Source organism: Rhyacophila brunnea, unplaced genomic scaffold (genome assembly GCF_057557595.1).
Source record: "Rhyacophila brunnea isolate RB1 unplaced genomic scaffold, BYU_Rbru_1.0 scaffold_11, whole genome shotgun sequence".
In the NCBI taxonomy this organism is placed as follows: Eukaryota; Metazoa; Arthropoda; class Insecta; order Trichoptera; family Rhyacophilidae; genus Rhyacophila; species Rhyacophila brunnea.
The window spans coordinates 40897119-40919690 of record NW_028232763.1 but is presented as its reverse complement, the minus strand read 5'-3'; the positions used below and the strand labels follow the sequence as shown (position 1 = coordinate 40919690).

Below are 22572 nucleotides of genomic sequence, written 5' to 3'. Positions count from 1 at the left end.
GTTTGGTTAAAATCTTAAATATTTTCAAATATATGGTAGTTACTGTGGAACCACAATACCTACATAACCAGGGGCGGATCAAGTCAAGTGGAGGCCCTGAGCGGTAAAAATTTCGGGGCCCCCAAATTCAAGCTAGAAAAATAAAAGTTTTATACATAGGATCTCTCATTAATTTATTAACATAAAATATAACAAAGGTAAAAAAAAGATATTTTTTAAATAAATTTTAGTCTCTTTATTTCTTGCAAATTCGTCAATTATTTTGGCAGTGACAATTCGGTTTAAAATTTCTTGCTCTATACCTATACAAAATGGCCAAACTATTTAATCTTTCTTCTCCCACAGTACTTCTCAAATATTTTTTTACATGCTTGTTTTCTTTAAGAAATATTAAAAAAATGGTCAAATTCATCTTCAAAAGTACAAACGTCAATGTCCTCTTTGTAAATATCCATCAATACAAATTATTAAAATACTGGAGATGTTCGCGGTAAGTGTTTACCGATTGAAATATGTCGCTGGACATGAATGGACCCACCACTATCTTTATTCTATATTCTAATGCCGGGAGACCTATAGTGAGTCAATTTTTCTCGGTTATTGCTGAACCAACATTCACACAATGTCAGGAAAAATGATTAAATTCGGTGCATTTTTTTATTGTACGGAAACTAAGACTTAAGTAGCGAGACCATAATAAAGTAAACGATGAACTGCACCCAAACACAGAAATTATCAAAATCCGTCTGTAAAACAATTCTTTATAGACATTTCAAGATCTGGGTGCCCCTTGGTACCTCGGGGCCCCACGCGGCCGCTTAGTCCGCTTACCGCTAGACCCGCCCCTGTACATTTTTATAAGAACAATTATTTAGTGTAATAAAATATGACTATCAGAATTTACAAGATAGAAGTTTAGTAGGACAGATTTTTATATTATCATGTGTTGTGACATTATTTAACAAATGCATATTTCTGAATTAATACATATCTTTGGGTCTATTCTATACTCTTCGACCACTAAAGTGATAAAGTGATAAATATTATCAGACTTAGGGTAGGTTTGTATCAAAGTATTAGCACTTATTGTAACAATTAAAATAAGTTGGTTGTAATTGTTACAATAAGCGCTAATACAAGTTTATAATATAAGTTTGACAATATTTATCACTTTAGTGGTCGATAAGTATAGAATAGACCCACTGGTATCTCAAATGATGGAATGGTTCTCGGGGCGCGCCAATCAGGGGTGGCAAAATAACCGAAAAACACATTTTAACCTAATTTTATAATATAATTGAATTTTATATTTATACATATATAAATATAAAATTCAATTAGATATATTATTATAAAAAGAGGCCCAGGGCTCCCTGCACCTCAAGGTGGAGGGGGGGGTTTTCCATTTCAAAAATTTATCCTTAATTTATTATTGCTTAGGACGGGGTTAAAACAACTGATACCAGGTACCACTGACTTCCGCATTAACCCGTCTACTACTTGTAGCTTCTCGTTACTTCAACCGCGTACCCCCGTGCTTTTTGCGGTAGATACATACCCCATACCCAGACACTCCACACTTTGAGTCTAACGATAAATATCGGACCTGTAGCTATAATTACGGGTTCTTACCTATGAATCATTGCAATCAGTCGCATGAATATGCGTAGCCTAACAGTACCTAATAATGAAATTATTAGGATTACTAGTGTCCGTTTGTGTTGTCTGCGCTGTCTTGTCTTTTAGACATGCCATGTCAGAATATTCAAGCAAACATTGGAGGACCCAGATGGATGAATTTTACGGGTCTTCCACTGACACAGGTCTTGCGTGTCGTAGAATGTTGAGCGGAGTGGGTCAACCAGTTGAGAGGGCTTTTTGACAGGAAAATCATCCTCAGTTATGATATCCTGACATCGCATTTTTTTGTTCCTGAGCTCGGACCTCTTGTGTACCTACGCGCCTGTTCGCCACTGATAAATGAAGCGCCTAGTTTCAAAAGCCCCTAAAACGATTTTAGGTAGTTATGAGAAAAACGATTTTAGGTAGTTTTGAGAAAAATGAGAAAAACTCATATCTATTAAATTTGTGAACTTTATGTACATATTTCTGTTTTAATTCGTTAAATTCTTATGAGTATTTTGGCTTAACATTTTAAAGCTGCGTTGACACGATCCAAGTTGACTTGGACCGAGCGCACACGTACGAGACAGCTTCATACTAATTACTCATATCCAAGCTAACTCAGATGAGTAGGACACGGTCCGAGTAGCTAGGATAGGAGTACCTAATTAGTATGAAGCTGTCTCGTACGAGTGCGCTCGGTCCAAGTCAACTTGGATCGTGTCAAAGCGGCTTAAGGGGGGACATGCTCGTCGTAGGTCAAAATTGAGTTTTTATTGTATTTTCAAACCATGATCCTGGACACTCCTTAAACGTTGTAGATAATTTATTTATATAATTTTGAAGCCTTATTATCCCTCATATTTATTGTAAACATTTGATGACTGCATAAAGTATTTTTGTTACATAAAATAGTATTCTTTTAAACCTCTCGCTCTAATGTTTTAGAATATAGTCATATTTCGGTACATACTGTGCAGTGGTGTTAAAATTTTTTACATTTATTAATTTTTAAACGCATTTATAAAACCATTATTATAATTTATGACGAGATAATTTTTATAAAATATTCAAGATAAAAAATTATATTGTTAATCTCTGTGATCCCAAATTTGACAAGAATTAGGCATTTTATTATTCAAAAATCGGCAAGATTAACACATTTGAAGATAATTCTAAAGATACTTATTATAAGCTATGTCTTTGACCATTCAAGTGTGATAAACATCCTACGAATAATGATTGCTTTATAATAATTATTGACCTAAGGATAAGGTAGTGTTTTTTTGAAATACGCCATTTCTTTTGGCATTCCCCAGTGGTTAAGCTACAACATACGGCCGTAGCCATAAATTGACAAACTATAATTAAAGTAGGGAGTAAAATTATGTTAACGCGCGTGTTTGAACATGTACCTAACCGATTTTTTAAAAAAAAATTTTTTAAACGGTACATGTTCAACACGCGCGTCAATTTATGGCTACGGCCGTATGTTGTAGCTTAACCACTGGGGAATGACAAAAGAAATGGCGTATGTCAAAAAAATACTACCTTATTCTTAGGTCAATAATTATTATAAAGCAATCATTATTTATAAGATGTTTATCACACTTGAATGGTCAAAGATATAGCTTATAATAAGTATCTTTAGAATCATCTTCAAATGTGTTATTCTTGCCGATTTTTTGAAAAATAAAATACCTAATTCTTGTCAAATTTGGGATCACAGAGATTATCAATATAATTTTTTATCGTGAATATTTTACAAAAATTATCTCGTCATAAATCATACTAATGGTTTTATAAATGCGTTTAAAAATTAATAAATGTAAAAAATCTTAGCACCACTGCACAGTTAATGTACCGAAATATGACTATATTCTAAAACATTAGAGCGAGAGGTTTAAAAGAATACTATTTTATGTAACAAAAATACTTTATGCAGTCATCAAATGTTTAAAATAACTATAAAGGATAATAAGGCTTCAATATTATATAAATAGATTATCTACAACGTTTAAGGAGTGTCCAGGATCATGGTTTGAAAATACAATAAAAACTCAATTTTGACCTACGACGAGCATGTGGGTCGTTAAGGGGCGGCTGAAGAGCTCCGTATTCAAATATAATTTAGTATGAAATCGACCTCGGCGTCGTACGCACGTTAATTTAAATCGATCTTTTGGCAAAAATCACTAATCATCGGAGATTTTATTTAAAAAAAAAACATTATTATTAGTATTATTACTATTGTCGACCTTCTACATTATTATTATTGTGGACAATCTTACATTATTATTTGATAAACACCACCTGCACGTGTCCGCTGATCAGAAAACAGGGCTGTCAAAATAATATAATATTTGTAAAATGTTAATTTCATCATAGTTTTTAATCAAACCTGTGCAAGTACATACTGATAACTTGGGTGGATATCGTGGCAAACATACTATTGATATATCTACGGGTATATTATTATTATAACCCAATTCAAATTGAACATAGGTTGATACTCAAATACTATTATAGTATCTTTATGATTTCGAGAAAATAATACGATGGAATATATTATATAATCCATTTTGGTTGCCAGTTTTTACTGCGATGAATCACTGTGTTCCTTACTGTCTTTTTTATTCGTAGGTTTGTTTACTATGTACACCGAGAAATTTCCATTAATAATATCGGAAATGAGTTGGAATATAATGCAACCAAAACTGGAAAAATTCTATTATGGGTGTTTACTTTTTGAATTAGTTGACCCCAGAAAAACAGGTACATGCCACTACGTGAACCACAGTGGATATTATGCCGGGTCCAAATTGGCAACATGTTGCCGGCAACCTCGTTAAATTTTACGATAAGTATGATAATTATCGTAAAAATTTTTAAGCCATTATGATAATTATCGTAAAATTTATCGAGGTTGTCGCGCGACATTGTTTTGCGCCAGTGTGGACCCGGCATTAGATGCACAAAACTTAAATAAAATATATTATAAATTAAATTTAAAAAGTACAATATAATTAATTGCGTCGGCAGCCCTGTCAGACACTTTTTCTAGCGACAGTCATTTTTTATATGCCCGCCAGTCCGATGGATTAATAAAAAAATAATGTGTCTAGTGACTGTATGTTAATAATTATTTTTAGGCACTCTTAATATAATATATAATTTCGCCCATTGGCTTTACCTACCACTTGTTTCACTAGTATAAAAGTGAAGTTGCGCAGGCAATAAAAAGTCACTTTCTTTTTATAGGCAGACAGTAAATTCTACGTTTTAAAAAATATGCATTAGAATTAAACAATACCTATTATTTTTAATATGTAGGTCCTAAACATTACAAATAAGCACTATTCATTAGTAATGTTTTTTGGATAGCACATGAAATAAAAATGTAGGTTGATATGTATGTCAACATCCTTCGTATGTTTAGTTGTCGGACAATTTCAGGTTAAAAAGTTATTAATATATTATTAAGTTTATATCGTGGCCAACACATAATCAAAAAAGTTATCATATCCATCATATCAGTTGCAATACTTCCCACCAAAGAACTGATAAACATATTGAATTTAGTAACATTAAATGTTATTAGTAAATTTATTAAAAAATAAATTTTATTAGAAAGTACTATTTTTTGGTCACCCCATAGCTTCACTTCACAAGCTTCACTTGTAGGGAGTTTATTGAGACAAACATTAGCGGCAACCTTTTTATATTAACTAGTAGACCAGTTATTATGGACCACATGTAAAAAAATCATATTTTCAATTCTCAAGGCCGATTCTGTAGAGCGTCCTCTTAAGGGTATTTGAAAAGCACACCCAACCATGTTAGCCGGTTTTTAAATTTACCCTAATTTTTGATCATACATAATATTGACAGTTTTTGGCCTTTTTTAAAGTTCAACCTTTCGCCATCATATAAGTAACAAAAATATCCATCTAAATACATAATATTATCTAACTAAAAAAAAATCTAAAACAGTTTTAGGGGGATTTGAAACTAGGCGCTTCAAATACTTATTTGAATAAAAATATTAAAAACGTATCACATTGATGAACTAGAAATTTAATAATTACAAGATAAAAAGAACTTTTATATACCTACCACGTTTTTAAATTTTCTGTTGAATCATATAAACTTGACAATTCTATGTATTAATAAAAACTTTATATTGTACTTGATAAAAATACTGAATACATATAGAATACAGACATGTCATTTTGACATTTCATATTGATTTCCATAGTAACGCACGTATATATTCATAATTTAGTTGCTAGGACCTCCTTAGCAACCGAAAATAATAACTTTCCATACAAAACAGAATTATCTGAAAATGAATTTAATTCTGCATAAAAATGGCTAAAAGTATTAAAAGAATGCATTGTCGTCGTGTTCTGATATATTCTAAAAGTTTCAAATGTCTAGCTAGTCGGGAAGTTAGTTAAAAATCTTCAATCGTCCAATACAAATTTTGAACAAACAAGAAAAAATCTGTACCGGACAAACAAGAATACGAGCTAATAAAAACGTTGTAAGAAAATGATAAGAGCATCGAATTAAATTTACGAATAGTTCATGTTTACCGCCAAAAGCAATAAGGGAAATAATATTATTATTAAGTTTAGATAGTTTAGTATTTTCATATTTGGATCGAATGATTGAATGAGTGTTCTCTATTTCACGGCTGACACGCATGCGAATGACAACAATAGCCCCGAGTGATAGTCCTTTTAGTCGCTTTCCAGATGATATAAACCAAAAGGTTTCCCTACCTCCAGGGCCGCATTGAACAGGATGGTAAATAAACGGGCGACATGGCAAAATATGGCCTATTTATTATGAATACTGTCAAATTATTTCTATTAAACATAACTTATTGGATTCTAATAAGAAACTAATGGGTTTCATATTATATAGATCACACAAAAATATTTTACGTTATAAAATCTGAATGTTAAAGGAAAGGGGTAATCTAAAATCATTACTTTTCAGGAGAGTCCTTTGTATGTGAATTACTGTTTTTCATTTATGGATATGTAGCGATCATGCTACTCTGCATTAAATTAGTGTCACACTTTAATATGTAGGTTTTGTTATTAAAACAAAACATTAGTAATAATACCTAATTGTCAGAGTTTCCTCAATCATAACTAGACCAGCGCATTTATTCTATACACAAGACTGCTTTCGGCCCGCTACGGTATCTATCTAGGGTAGGAAAGTATCTAAGTATAAACACTTATTGTAACAATTACACAAAGTTAGCCGTCTAAACAGTCAAAACTGACTATCTCGCTCTGATATTTATGGCCAAGAGAGGTGTTGTTAAAACATATCACTTATTGTAACAATTACAACTAACGTATTGTAATTGTTACAATAAGTGCTAATCTTTCGATAGTTTCCTACCCTAGATAGCTGTTATAGCAGCCGAAAGCAGTCATGTGTATAGAATAGATGCGCAGTAGTGTTTGTTTTGATTGAGAATTACGACAATATCACTGGTAATATTACATTAATTTATAAATAAGAAGAACAATCTATGAACTAACACTCCACTCATCGAGTCCGTCACTAGACATAGGATCTGCTATTGACACGAGTTCTTCGCTCGACATCCGTTATTCCACTCGAATCAAGTCTCTCAGTGCATACTTAAAATTAATCTTTCGAGCATATCGATCTCACCAGTATAGTATTACCTCGCGATTATAATCTCACGTCACCCTTATTATCGTATTCAATGTATTCTTATATGAATCAATAAACCCTTCATTTAAACTCCAAAGTGGTGATATTGCCAAAGTGGTAACGCGGTATACCTATGCAGTAAGTCTCATTTTCCAGGTGGTAATGGTATTGGGGGGGCCATTTCGAAAATTTACCCATAATAATTTATTATTGATTTTTTAAGGGAGGGACAAACCAGACCGGAAACCTACCCTCCCTCTTCCTTGTGTGCACGACTGTAGTTTTAATTGTTTTAAAGATTTCTCCCCAATTTTTCATTATCAACCCAGGACAGCGTTTGGATACACTAATTTCTAGATGGACACATAAAAATATAATGACTATTCGCTATAAAATCACATTTTATAATATAGGTACCTATCTAATACTATTATTTTAACATTCAAGAATGTAACTTGGTGTACTAAAAATCCTAATCAAATAGAATATTATGGATATCTTTTGAATCGAATAAAAACTCAAATAGAAAGTTTTACTGAATACCTAAAAATGCGAGTGAAACGAAGCATTATTCCCATGTATAACTGATATTCTCCACGAAAAAGAGGCTGGTATTTAAATGTGTGAGTCGCATTTGCATTAGGTTTGAGAAACAATGCTGTAGATACTGTTAATGAATAAGAACTCGGATATAGTAAAAATAAACAAAACGTATCGAATAATTTATTCGTTTAATATCTATAGTTGTTTAAATTTAACATCGACTCTAACAAATACCTAGACAATCATTATTTTTTGTTACGATTCGCTATTATTTCCTGTGTATCGAGCGGTAAATAACTTGATGTAATAAAGTCAAAATAAATCAACAAAAATTATCGGTGAGACATTTTATATTATTGGCAGCTGACAATGGAGAAAGTTTCATGACACTTTACTAGACAGTGCGATAAAAATTATGCTACATAACACTGTTTTACCAGTCAATTTAATAAATAATTTGAATTGTAAAATGAAATTGAACCAGCTTGGTTCAGGTATCTCAATAAAAAATGTTAAAATATTTTTATATTAAAAGTAAATACGTAATAATTATGATTTTTATTATTATCATAGATACAATAACTATGATAAAACTGGTAGTTAAAGACAGAAGCGAAATGTGAGTGAACTAAACCTAATATTTATAACATATTACATGCCTAAGTGGGGATTAAATCCCTCTCGTCTATTTGAGTGCGGAGAAATTCAAACCACTGAGCATGCTGTTGAGACCTGCGCCCTGTATGTCTTCCCTGGATGATTCTCTGTCATCTACCACGTTGATTGAAACGCGCTGGCATGGATCGGGGCTTTACCGGTGCCTCTGTAGTGCTGTTGCCAATCTGTACCTACTTGTGTCAATGTACTTATATTTTGACAACCTGTCGCTATACGAATGAATAAATAATTGCTATTAAGCACACATTAACATGACATGGGAGAGGTCCGTTTAGAAAAAAAAACCGTAATATATTAAATACTTACCTAATAATTTATAAACAATATCTATATAATAACGAGGTATTACTGGTGACATTCCCCATGCCCAGACACTCGACGATTTAATTACAAATATAATTCACGATTGTCAGATGCTCACATTTTAGTCGCTCTCACGGTTATCGTATGCCCGTGGAATGTCAGTCCTTATTAGGACAGCTTATGTCCGTTTGAGTTATCGGCGCCGCGCTGTCCCGTGGAAATATTAAAAGCAAACATTTATTTAAATATTATCGCAGTAAGTAATATGCCATTTACTATTCAGTGAGACCAATATGCTAGGTACATTATAATTTACATTGCTGCATTGTATACCTACTCGCAGAATGTCACAACAGTAGGTATGTCACCTAAAAAATATTTAATACAGCTAAATATTTTCTGAATGACTATATTCTTGGATAAATTTCTTTTGGTGGTAATTTGTATGACCCATCCGTGGGAGTCCACCAAATTTAACTAATGTGGAGATACCTATATTCTTCTTGGAGGAGATTATATAGCTCCGGGCTATGTTGTATTTACATTAGTTTTAATATAATAATTGTATGGAGTAATTCCTCGGTGCGGTCCGTTTTGGCATTCAGCGAGGGGTTGAGATTTGATATCAATTCGAAGATGAGGGGGCCTTCGCTAGCCATATTATTCCCCATTCTGTTAAACACTTCACACTAATTGAGTAGTCGGAGTACTGAGTCAAGAGAGTGGCCCACCCCAATTATTTGTTTACTTACTTATATGGCTTTATTGTCTGACACCACAAAAGATACCAATCATATTATTCGGGAGAGTTTTCTTCTTTTCAGATAAGAAAGATGAATAAAACATTTTATTTATTTTCCCCCGTGATAAAAGTGAGTGCGAATATGATTTTATTTTTTTATGCAAATTAAACTTTTGATGTTATAAGAAGCCTGGAATTAATTCATGAATTTAACCATAGACAAATGAGATGTTAACTTAGTATTTAACTTTATATTGATGTAATTAATTCCCAATTGACTACTACTACTAGTACGGATTATATTTTGCTTAATGTGTGAACTTTAAACTATTTTGACAGCAATGATATTGTGTGTGTAATATATATTTTTTAACAATACTTTACAATATGAGTGTGTTATGATCAAAATCTGATTGAACTCTTTTTTTGTACAATCATAATTGAATTGTCTTTATTGATGTGATATTAGATTTTCCATGATTCAAGTGTTATTTGATTAGTGATTCGATTAGTGATTCAAGTTTGCAAAATAATTTGAATGTTGAAAGGTGTAAAGTATGTATTGAAAGATTGATTTAATTTATATTTTTTTATTTAAATTCTCGTAAATAAAAACAGTTGCATTCAAAACAATAACAATGAAAAAATAAATCAACAAAATTTATAACAACAAAAACGGAAGTCAGAGATAATATTGTGGGGAAAGGCTACAGCTGCAACATAGATTAGTGCTTGCCGTGGCTGAAACCGTACTCCTTGCCGCCGGAATGTCCTCCCTTCTTTCCGTAATCGGAGTGGTGGGCGTGGTGCTCTTCGTGGCCATGGTGTCCCTTGTGTCCCTTGTGATCCTCGTCGTAGTGCCCCTTGTCGTGGTGTCCCTTCTTTCCGTAATGATCATCATGGTATCCAGACTTGTGATGTCCTCCCTTCTTGTGTCCTCCGGATTTCTTTCCGTGATGTCCGTGGAAGTGTCCATGCTTTCCGTGATGTCCTCCCTTGTGGTGGTCATCGTAGAACTTGTGCTGCTTGTGGTATTCGTCTTTGTGGGACTTGTGGTGGTATCCTGTAGTCTTGGATCCCTTCTTGTGTCCTTTCTTCTCTCCGAACTTGCCGGCCTTGTGTCCTTTCTTGGCTTCGTGATGAGCGCCATAATGGTCAGCTTCATCGTGGTGTTTCTTCTTGTGTCCACCGTGTTCACCGTAGTGCCCTGCGTGGTGTTCCTTGCCATGGTGGCCGTGTTCTCCTTTTTCGTGGTGATGACCGGATTTGTATCCCTTATCACCCTTCTTTCCGTGTTTGGAATGGTGATGAGCGTGATGCTCATGTCCACCGCCAGATTCGTGCTTGTGCGACTTGTGAGAAGCCGCTGCGACGAGGTCTCCAGATTCAGCTTCCTGTTCTTCGCGGGCGCTGCAGGCTGCTATTATATAGCAGCCCACCACCAGAGTCACCAGCCATATCAACCGCATGTTCCTGAAATTCACACATAATAATTAGATCACATTAAAAAATAGCAAACAGTTAAACTATGCATCAATCGATGGCTGATCGGCTTTAGAAAAAAAAATAAGACAAATGAATAGATTGTTTTAATTAGAAAAGACTTGTCAATAAAATAATTATTGTAATAATTGATGATGATCCTTAAAGTATTCAAGCAAACTGTCAATTTTAAATAAAAACTTGTAATTTTTTGACGATTTGATGGCACCCTTTAATTATTATTATAATCCACAGAACAATATATTCAGATAGTCAGTTTTAATGGTGATGCACTGTTTGATAAAGCACTGATTAACTATTATTAAATTGCTTTTATGAAAAGCAGATAATTAAATGGAAAAGCACCTACAAAGTCACTTTTGCTCTCAGGTGTATGATGGAATTGGGAGTTGGTAGTGAACTGACTTCTCTCCATTCACGGGGCACTATTTATATCGGTACTTTCTTCTATGTAAACCACAACATCGAATAGTATTGAAATTTGTTGTACTTGTTTCGTTCGTTTTTTGCAACTTCTCACTGTTGTGTGTTTTTTTATTATTTTTATGGCCCAATGGATCGGCATCGTCAGTTGTGACGACAGCAAAGACTTTACATTTTACAAGTTTGTCACACTTTTCATTTTATTTAGTAATTGGCCGTAACTACGCTCAGACTAAACCAAATACAAAATTATTAAGTAAATGTTAAATATGGATTAGTATTCAATTACCAAGTCATTGTTCTTTTGTATAGTAAATCAAAACTATTTATCTAATAATTCCTATTTCAGAGGGAAATTGAATCTACGTACCTCATTCAGATTTTCACAATTAACATTAACAATAATACAATATTTCAGTTTTAGTTCATTATATTATTTAATTAGTCGATTAATATAACGCATTTTTGAAACTCCGCATGATATTACATGTGAAATCGTAAAAGACTTGAAAATTCATGGAAAATACAAAAAAAAAAAAAAAATATTTTTATTGAAAGAAAAGTCAAAACTAAAGTTTTCTGAATTGTAGAATTTAAACCATTGTATTTTGATTGTAGAAAGGAAAAAGGAATTCATTCTCAATTTCTTTTTTTGTGTTAAATGTCAATACATGGTGGAAATGCATTGCATTATTGATTAATTTAATAAAACGCAATTTTTTATAGTACTTTTTCCACTTTTATTATTATTAAAATGTCCTATATTATAATAATAAAAATGGAATAAGTACTAAAATGTTTGCGTTTTATTAAATTAATCAATAATTACCGTCAGTTTTTCAAAATTGGTTTTATTGGGTAACATAACATCGAACAGGACTAAATACACGCTGTGTTCAAATGATGTTAGCTACAAATGCCAAATTATTATCCGAATTTAGCTTGTAATTGAAGGGTGAATTACAAAAACAACATAATAATATGTCGGTTTTTTTCATATTTGAGATTTAGATGTCATTTTGTATTTAAAAATGTTGTCTATATCGTCACTGTTCTGGCAGAAGACACTAATTCGAAAAAATGACATATTGAGTTAGTTATACCAAAATGTTCCTTATTTCAAACTTTACCGTCTAGAAATTGAAAAATAAGCATATTATTATATTGTGTAGTATCACATCAAAAAAAAAAAATCATACCTACCTCACAATGATGAGATTCTATTACGTTTGTTTGCTCTCATGTAAAATTTTCAGTTGACATATTATGTTCTTTTTTTAATCCACCCTTCATTTTTTTTTAAAGTAAAATAGGAAAAAAGATTTAACTATAATTTGATTGGGTTTTCTTTAATTACCTCAATAATAAATAAATCAGATTGGTAAGATAAAAGACCAAAATAATTAACTTCATTCACTTAAGGTTTATATATTGTATAATTTATTATAACTTTGATCGAAAACAATAACAAAGTGCCTTCTGTATAATTCGTTTTTCCTTTTAACAGTCGATTTATAAGTAGGAATATAAAATAATATAACTATCGTTTTATTGTACCTACTATTAAAGTGAGTTCTTAAAAATCTCAAAAAATAGGCTGGTAGGTAGGTTAACATTGTTAACAAGGTAAACAACTTATATCACTCAGTAATAGCACTTAAAATAATACACAGTTTTTATTCGCACATAATTTATTAATGATCATTATTTGTATTCCATCCTTAATTTTGCCACCCCCTAAGTACTAACCAACGGACAATCTGTTTACCCACACGGGATAAAACTTTACTCTATACCTAGTATATAATAATATGTGTCATGATGGCTATGCGTGGTATTTATTTATAATCATTAATAAATTACAGAACCTTGGTAGATGTTTTACATATACAGCCAAAAATGTATTTTGTCTGGCTGAAACTAATCTTAATAAAATCATTTATGGGGTAATCATTAGAGATGCCAACATTGTACTACCCTGCGACCATATTTTACACAACGTGAATAATTAGCGTCGTAGAAAAATAAAAATAATGAAACTATATTTTTAATAAATTTAATATTGTGTAGTAAAAAACGATTGGAACTCTGTATTTCACAGTTTAGAAAGTTCCTTAGACGATTTATTAGATCCTTCTTCTAATTGTGCCATCCACTAGCGGAGGTCGGCCACCATCAAGGCGATCTTATCTTTGTCGTTTGCTACCCGGAACAGTTCGGCGGAGCTGCACCCGTACCAATCATGGAGGTTCTTAAGCCACGAAATGCGGCGCCGTCCTCTGCTACGCTTCCCATTGATGTTTCCTTGAATGACAAGTTGGGGAATGCTGTATTTGTGTCCTCTCATAATGTGGCCGAGGCACAGTAGTTTCCTGGTTTTTATACGTATACGACTACGTATTAGATTATGTATCGTATTAATGAATATTTTCGTTTAGTAAAAAATGTTATTAAAAGTATATTATGTTATTACCTTAAACAATGTGTCGTATTTGACAAGATTTTATATAAAAATCATATTATATTTTCTGGGAGATTTTTTTACGTGTTGTAATTCGTATTTGTTTAGTAATTTTGTGATCTACAGAAAACTATTTGGAAATATCTATTTTAAATATGAGATATCTTATAAAATACGTATAAATTTTCTTTTCGCTATACAACTGGTAGTTTTCTTTGCTAACAGTAAGTGGTAGGCTCGGTATGCAGAATGACGTATACGCACGTCAATACTTACCTATCCAATAGTGACAAAAACTTATTTACGTGGCTGACAGTAAAAGTTCTCAATAATAATTATTATGCTTCGTTTAATATCAATAATATGATTTAACTTCTGACAGTAAAAAAATAACTTCTGATAGTAAAAAAATGTGGCCACACATCAAATGGAATTTTTCTAAAAAAAATATTATTGCAAACCTAACCGGATATAAAAACCACAAAAATTGGCTTTTTATTTCGGTAATTTTATTGAAAATATAAAAATGAGCCGGTTGATTCTTTTGTTTTAGGAAATACACATCGGCTGGAAAGAATTTTATGTAATAATTTAACATTATGCCAGAATACAGAATACTAAGTATTGACCAAAAATTAAAAAAAAAAAACATTTTTTATGAGCTGGCTTTGTCGAGTGTGAAACTGATGCACGTGTCTAAAGCCACTGTGTACCTATATAAAAATCAAATCGGTATAATGAAAAGAAAATAATATTATATATTAAACATAATTTTATTGTTTCATTGACATTTTAAAGTTGCCTACCTGATAACCTATAGAGACCACGTTGTATACTAAAATTAAATCTCATTAATTTGAAAAATAATATGTGGATAATTAATTAGATTCAAATTGAATCAGTATATTTTTTCGTTTCGTATAGCTAACTAAATTTGATATCTGTATTTCACACGAACACAGTCGCAGGCAATCAAGTTTTTTTTTTATAATAATTTATTATTATCCACTAATTAATATTAAACAAATCATATAATTTCAAATATTTCATACATTTTCATGACCAATTTAATAATAATATATTTATTAGGTACTGATAAACAATATTTAATTTATCATTGGAACCTGAGCATATCGAAAAGTATTGACAAAAAATGATACCTAGAAATGTACATGCGGCGGGCTCTTACCCAGGGGTCGGCAATATTTTGAAAATCAAATTTAATCCGATTACCTACAAGATATTAAAACAGTAGTATTTATTGCGTTACTAAATTTAAGTAAGCCAAAATAAGTGTTAACATGTATATTATGTATATATCATGTATATTTTATAAAAATAATTGCAAGATAAAAAGAACTTTTTATATACCTACCACGTTTTTAAATTTTCTGTTGAATCATATAAACTTGACAATTCTATGTATTAATAAATACTTTTTTTTTGTACTTCATAGAAATACTGAATAACTATAGAATACTGAAATGTCATTTTGACATTTCATATTGATTTCCATAGTAACGCCCTTAGCAACCAATACTAGTGTTTTACTTTCCGAAATAACTTTCCACAGAAAACAGAATTAACTGAAAATGAATTCAATTCTGTTTAAAGATGGCTAAAAGTATTAAAAGAATGCATTGTCGTCGTGTTCTGATATATTCTAAAAGTTTCAAATGTCTAGCTAGTCGGGAAGCTAGTTAAAAATCTTCAATCGTCCAATAAAAATCTTGGACAAACAAGAAAAAATTTGTACTGGATAAACAAGAATACGAGCTAATAAAAACGTGATAATAAATGTGTTAGATTTGTTGTTAAATGGTATATCTAGCTCAGACGTCAAATATTTTTTTTCTACGAGATAGATCAATAATTTTGCCGATTTCATGAACCGGAACGGCGCTTCAGTGAGTGCCCTCCGGTCTATATTGAGCCCTGATTTTTTTGTAAATGGCCTTAGTCTATAGAAGGCAGTGGCATCTATGGTGTAGCTACTTTAAAGTTAGATAATAATTATGTCTTTACCGCTGAGACATTTCAACCTATAGGTATTGGATTGTTGGTCATCACATCTTTTTGTTGAGAATACTGGAATAAGTACCTATTTCATAATAAGATTAAGAGCAGCGCTCGATATGGACCGGAACGCAGCTCGTCAAAAAATATATAGGTTGTGGTTCGTAAATTATTAGGAAAATAATTCAATTCATTAATTTATATTAAATTTTCAATATTTTTGGGGTCACCTATTTGTACCGTATCGTCATTCCTATTGCAAAATTTTATATCTGCAAAATCCCAAGTTTTCAGGGGAGTATAAAAACAGTTTACAAAATGTATTGCACTTGAATCAATTCAAAAAAAGTTTTCATAATTTCAATGAAAATGCAATTTTTGTAAATTGTGTTATTTTGCATGTGTGTAAAGGCGATTTTTGCGGTTTTAATGACACAAAAATGTCAAAAACAAATAAACAATAAACAAAAAAAATTGCAATTGAAACGACAATACGTTATTACTAAATTCATTAAGAGATGAAAGTTTTCAAATCCAATATAGCTCCAACTGTAAAAATCTTAGTTTATTAATTATAATATTAGTCTTTGTGTAAATCTATATTCTTATATAGTTCGGCGAGTGGACAACTGCTGGACAAATGCCGTCATACAGTGGCACCCAAGGGGTACTAAACACCCACAAAGGCACCCTACAACCCACTGAATAGACGAACTCGTAAAGTTTGGTGGACGTACGTGGGCAGTAAAGAACTAGCGATCGAGACAAGTGGAGGAAGCTGGAGGAGGCCTTCATCCATCATTGGATTGACCTCGGTTGATGATGATTATGAATTAATTAAACGATATTAAATTAATAGTAGGTACCTAGTGATGTCCTGTTGGACTAGGCTTGCTATTAAGGTCAATTATCTTGAATTTAAAAAAAATGCGGCGTCTTACTGCGGGCGTGAAGATCTCTTCACATAATTTATGCTGTCCGTATGATTAGCTTCATTATTTTGTTTTATATACACTAGAATCATTTTTATTGTCATAATTTCCCTGTGCTCTTCTCTCCCTGGCACTTTGCATTAGAAAGTAACTTTAAACTCTGTCAGAGCTCACTTTGAGCGTAGCAACCTTAGTCTTGGGTATCTCCTCCTAGGGCATTCCCGGCCTAAAACTTAACTAGATGCTTCACATCGCCAATGTAGGGCCACGTGATTCTCGCTCACTCGATTAAGACTGGGTGTGGTGCGTGGCGGGTTTTGGTTTGGAGGGATTAACTTCAATGTTGGGCTAGGCAGGTCATCTACTGCTTATGGATGACAGATAAAATAAGAAAAGAAAATAATACAATTTATATTAGTATATTATGTAGAAATGAGATTCTTTTAGCTTGTGGCATTGGCAGGCTTTATCTACCGGATCTTCCGTGGATATGTATATTAGAAGTTTAAAAACTGTCATTGTCCGGCTATCGGTATGTCGCAAAAAATACACTTTAATATTTTTGGTACATTCCGACAACAAGATCTCGTCGATTTCCGGAAGTCGCTGTAGTCGCATATGGAAGATTTCTCAGTGACATACCTGTCATGGCGGCAACGCGTGTTTAAATAATGTATCGGCTCTCTTTTTAGATGCGACTCCTTCTCTTCTTCGCAATAAACTAAAAGTTTACCAATAGTAAATTTAATATCACCCCTTATCGTTATTTGTATTATAAAAAGCATCAAATTACGTAAATTGACAGATCCGTACACCACGAAAGCGTAAAATGAAATGATACGTTTAGGGGCGTTCCTCATTTGAGACGGAAGTACGATTAACTGCATAGGAGGGGCTTGTTAGTTCACAGCTTTAAACACGTAGACAAGAAGTTCTTGTTCGAAAATAAGTTATAGAAAGCTCCAGTTCGTAAAGCTTTTCATTTCGGCCGCTGATTAAGAAGTAATATGAGATTAATTAAAGTTTTATTTTGATAACTTGCGAACCACTGAGATTAGTAATAAAAAATGACGATGACAAAATCATCCGTCAGCCAGTCAACCATCGTCGGTTTCAGCTGGTGATATTTCATCGTCACAATGCCGGCTGAGTATGGTCACAGAGTATTGGCTTGGCCGGTTGGCACGAGAGTAGAGACATTGTTCGTTATGCAATGGGCCACTGTTTTTTCCCTTGCCTCGACCGTTTCACGAAATAATGGCAATCGCTCGATTTGGCACGCCCCAATCCGAAATTTAATTTTTCCGCCGAACGCTGCTAACTTAATACCTTTCTTGTGCAATCGTGCAAACATAAAGATAATGAATAACGTCGCCTCGCGCAATTGACTGCCGATCGCCATTGAAGATTCATCATTAATTTTGATATAAAAGTACTGAATATTGCATGTAAACATTGAAAATTATATGTTGCACTCTTCTTCTTGGTCGTACGCTCATGGCTGAGGATCGTGACCACTTTTTAATTACCAAGTTTTATTAGCTCATATTCTTGTTTGTCCAATACAAATCTTGCAATCGATTTTAACTAACTTCCCGACTAGATAGACATTTGAAACTTTTAGAATATATCAGAACACGATGACAATGCATTCTTTAATACTTTTAGCCATCTTTAAGCAGAATTGAATTCATTTTCAGTTAATTCTGTTTTGTATGGAAAGTTATTTCGGAAAAAATTCGTAGTAAAAGTAAAACTCTTTTAAAGACTATTAAAAAAAACTCTATTAAAGAAAAGTAAAACTCTATTATTGGTTGCTAAGGGGATCCTAGCAACTAAATTATTAATATATACTTGCGTTACTATGGAAATCAATATGAAATGTCAAAATGACATTTCAGTATTCTATATCTATTCAGTAATTCTATCAAGTACAAAAAAAGTATTTATTAATACATAGAAAATCAAGTTTAAATGATTCAACAGAAAATTTAAAAACGTGGTATATAAAAAGTTCTTTTTATCTTGTAATTATTTTGCCATCATTTGAGCGACCAAGACTTTCCAGCCTTCTCGATATTCCGCTTCTCTCAGGGCAGAATGAAAGCTGCCTCAGTCAGCTTTTTCACTTGGTCGCTCTAGCGCGTAGACGCTCTTCTTATGCTTCGCCTTCCCTGGATGCCACCCAAAAGCACAAATCTCTCCAGGTTGTCCGGTCCGCGCCGGACAATATGTCCAAAAAACTGCAGAATTCACCTTAGACATATTGTCGAGAGCCGTTCCTTTATCTGCAGTCTCTGGACGATTGACTGATTCGTCCTGTGCTCCGTCCAAGAAATATGAATCATTCAGCGCCAACACCACACCTCAAATGCATCAATTGCAAAATGTTAATGGCCCTCTGGATACTTGTACGTAGAGTCTGTATTTTATAAGCTGGCATTCACATCACGTCGTTCGCGGACAGAGAACATTGTGCTATCGCGTTCGACTGTTGCAAGTTTTCAATGGGAGGGAACGAGAGGGAAAGCAGTGCTGAATGTTGAAGCGGGAGGGAAACCGCACGCCAGCTTATAGAAGACAGACTCTATGTAGTTCGTCGTATTATACTTCTCCGTGAAATGTTGTATCGGAAATATACGGCCGTATATTAAAGACCGTTCGCCAATGTGGCGGAGAAATACAGGAAGAAAACCACATCCTCTGGGAATGTCCTAAAATGTCCTAAAGGCCAATTTTATTGCATTTAGAAAATTTGCGGCGTCATACTGTCAACGTGAAGATCTCTTCATGTTGATAATTATTTTTTTACTTAGGTACCTACTACAATTTTTCGTATTGCCTCTATGTGCTCATCTCTCCAGTGCATGGCGACCTTAGTTTTAGGTAACTACTCTTGACACATTCCCAGTCATAAAAATGATGCTTCACACAAACGTAGGGGCCCGATTAAGACCAGGTGTGGTTTGGTGGGACCATTAACTTCAATAGACCGTCCAACCTCTTTGGGTCGTATAGTCCTACTGACATAAAATTCATGTATAAATAAAACACGGTTCTTGTCGGTTTACACTTTACAGGAAGCCAGCAGTAAACAAATTTAAAAAATAGCCGACATACTAAATTATTTGTCAGGTTAGGTTAGGTTTTCATTCTTGAATTCATGAATATTGCCAAAATCAGATATGAAAATTGAATTCATGTTCATATTAAATCTACAAAAATTGGAGACCGAATAGTACACGGTCATCTCTTTCCGATAAGAAAGCTCACGGCGAACTGTGCCACGGTGAATTGTTTTACGTACAATTTACACGTAACCCCAAAATACACCCGCCCCGCACCACGCACGGTCTTAATCAAGCGATCACGGAACTCTACGTTTGGGTGTGAAGCATTTAATTTTTATGACAAGGAATGTGTCAGAAGCACTTACCCAAGACTGAAGTCTATATGTGCCAAATGTGCTATGACTGAAATTAAAAATATGAGTTTAAAGTACGAGTACCCATGGGAAAGAGTACGTATTAATACAAAATTGACAAACAATTTAAATGAAGCGATCTTCACGTTGGCGGTATGACACCACATATTTTCTAAATGCAACAAAATTGGCTTTTACAGCCACCAGATTGGACGGTCCGATGGGTCCAACAGATGTTTGAACCGATTTGAGGAGCTCGTCCCTTTCTTTTCATCTTGTATTTCTCCGCCACATAGACATGTTGAACGGGTAATAAGACCAAGCTCATAGAGTCTGCCAGCGAAGCCACTATCTCCAGTCAAGAATTGACTGGTGTAATGATTTGGAGTCAAACGGTTATATCCTTTTGCCATTTGATATTTGGAAAAAAACATAATAATATATGTTTGCCTGTCTTTCGCAGAGGTAACCAGTCATCTATAAACTACAGATAAAGGCACAGCTCTCAACAGTATGTTTGAGACGAATTCTGCAGTTCTTTGCACACATTGTTCAGCGCGGATCGGATAACCTGAATATAATGGTTGTTTAGAGTAGCCTCCAGGGTAGGCGAAGCAAAAGAAGAGCGTTGGAGCGCTGAAGCGACTGAGTGAATGAACTTAATGGGGACAGTCTTCATTTTGCCCTGAGAGAAGCAGAGGATCAATGCATACGAACCATCGGCGTCAACACCACATTTCGAAAGCATCAATTGCCTTCCGTTCCCTTGCCTTCAGGGTCTATGACTCGATACCGCACTAAAATGTTTGCACAATCGTAATTTTCGTGGCATTTGAAACTCCCCGATTCTTCCAAATAGTAAGATTATGTGTAAATTGTACGTATTACATTTCACCGTAGCACAGTTCGCCGTGAGCTTTCGTATATCTCTATAGCACTGAGATCAGAAAAATATGCGTTGTTCGTGGAGTATTGCAGACAATAATGTTCCTTAAAGATTATAGAGGTTGGCCGGTCTTTAATATACGACCATATATTTCCGATAGGTACCTACAACATTTCACGGTGAAATGTGATACGGCGAACTGCATACGTACAAATTTCCGGACACGTATAAGGCGTGTCATTCGCATTTTTCCCGATCTGTGTGCACTTTCTTATTTCTGCATCACATCCGCCTTTTCCACTAATGGTCGATCCCAGATGAACAAACTCATTCACTGTTTTTTAGCGTATAAGTACTTACTACAGGTAGACGGTTAGTCGGGTTAACCCGATCGATAACCATTAACTTGGTCTTATTCCTATTAATAAGAAGGTCGTATTTGCGACTCTCTTCCTATACCTGGAGTAGCACTTCTGAGAGTTCTATATCATCAGCAGTGATTAGCATGGTATCGTAGTATATTCTAGTAGATATTATAAAAATACATTTTAACAGAAATTTTGTAGGTCTCCATTATGCTAGGACACTAACCCATCCTAATGTGGCCCACCTTTGCCGCTGCTGGATGCGGGGCTGGATGTACGTGGACGTAAATAAGAAGCCGATTAGGGCGCAGACACACGGCATTGCAATCGATGTGCGTAGGCGAACGTCAACGTAGGTTTTATTTGATTCCAATTGCATCCGATTAGAATCACCAATTGGATAAAACAAAATCAATCCGTGTAATTGCAGCCTTCAGACGGCAAATAATTTTCAACTATAGGTGCGACGAAATTTTGGACTCGCTGGCATTCGGAGAGAGAACGTCGAGCTGGGGACACGTCAATTTGTTTCGTGATGGTGACGGGGTATTAAATCTTAAATTGTGTAAAGATGACTAAAAACGTTACCCATTTACTTGAAAAAGAAAACATATCAATGAATATATTATTATTGTTACTAATAGAACAATAAACAGAACATAAAATGTTGGATTTATATGACAAATTATATTTCGTTCGGCATGCGTCATTTGCACCCGCGACCCGCAATCCGCGCATCGCCTAGCCACGATCTTTTAAGACCATGCCTCAACTGAGGTATAGCCTTAAGGTTTACTTACACTATCTTTATTTTGTTTTCTTGTCATGTTTTTTTTATATAAATAATTGTTTACTTCCCTTAATATTTATTATAATTCTATGCAGAATTATACCGATTTACCAATGACATGATTTGACTTGAATGATTTACCCACTTAAGTCAAATTTAAAACTGTGGTAAATACCA

General features: G+C 33.8%; 2 protein-coding genes across 2 annotated transcripts in view; one reads left to right on the top strand and one right to left on the bottom strand.

Annotated features, from left to right (window-relative positions):
- Window positions 1-22572, top strand: part of LOC147078717 (uncharacterized) — an 869452-nt gene that overhangs the window by 669350 nt on the left and 177530 nt on the right. The gene's annotated exons all lie outside the window — the stretch shown is intronic.
- LOC147078719 (uncharacterized) lies at window positions 10321-21927 on the bottom strand. The gene is made up of 2 exons (XM_085960504.1): window positions 21851-21927; window positions 10321-11068 (listed from the first exon to the last, which is right to left on the bottom strand). The coding sequence occupies exons 1-2, from the start codon at window positions 21925-21927 to the stop codon at window positions 10321-10323; spliced, it is 825 nt and encodes a 274-aa protein (XP_085816630.1).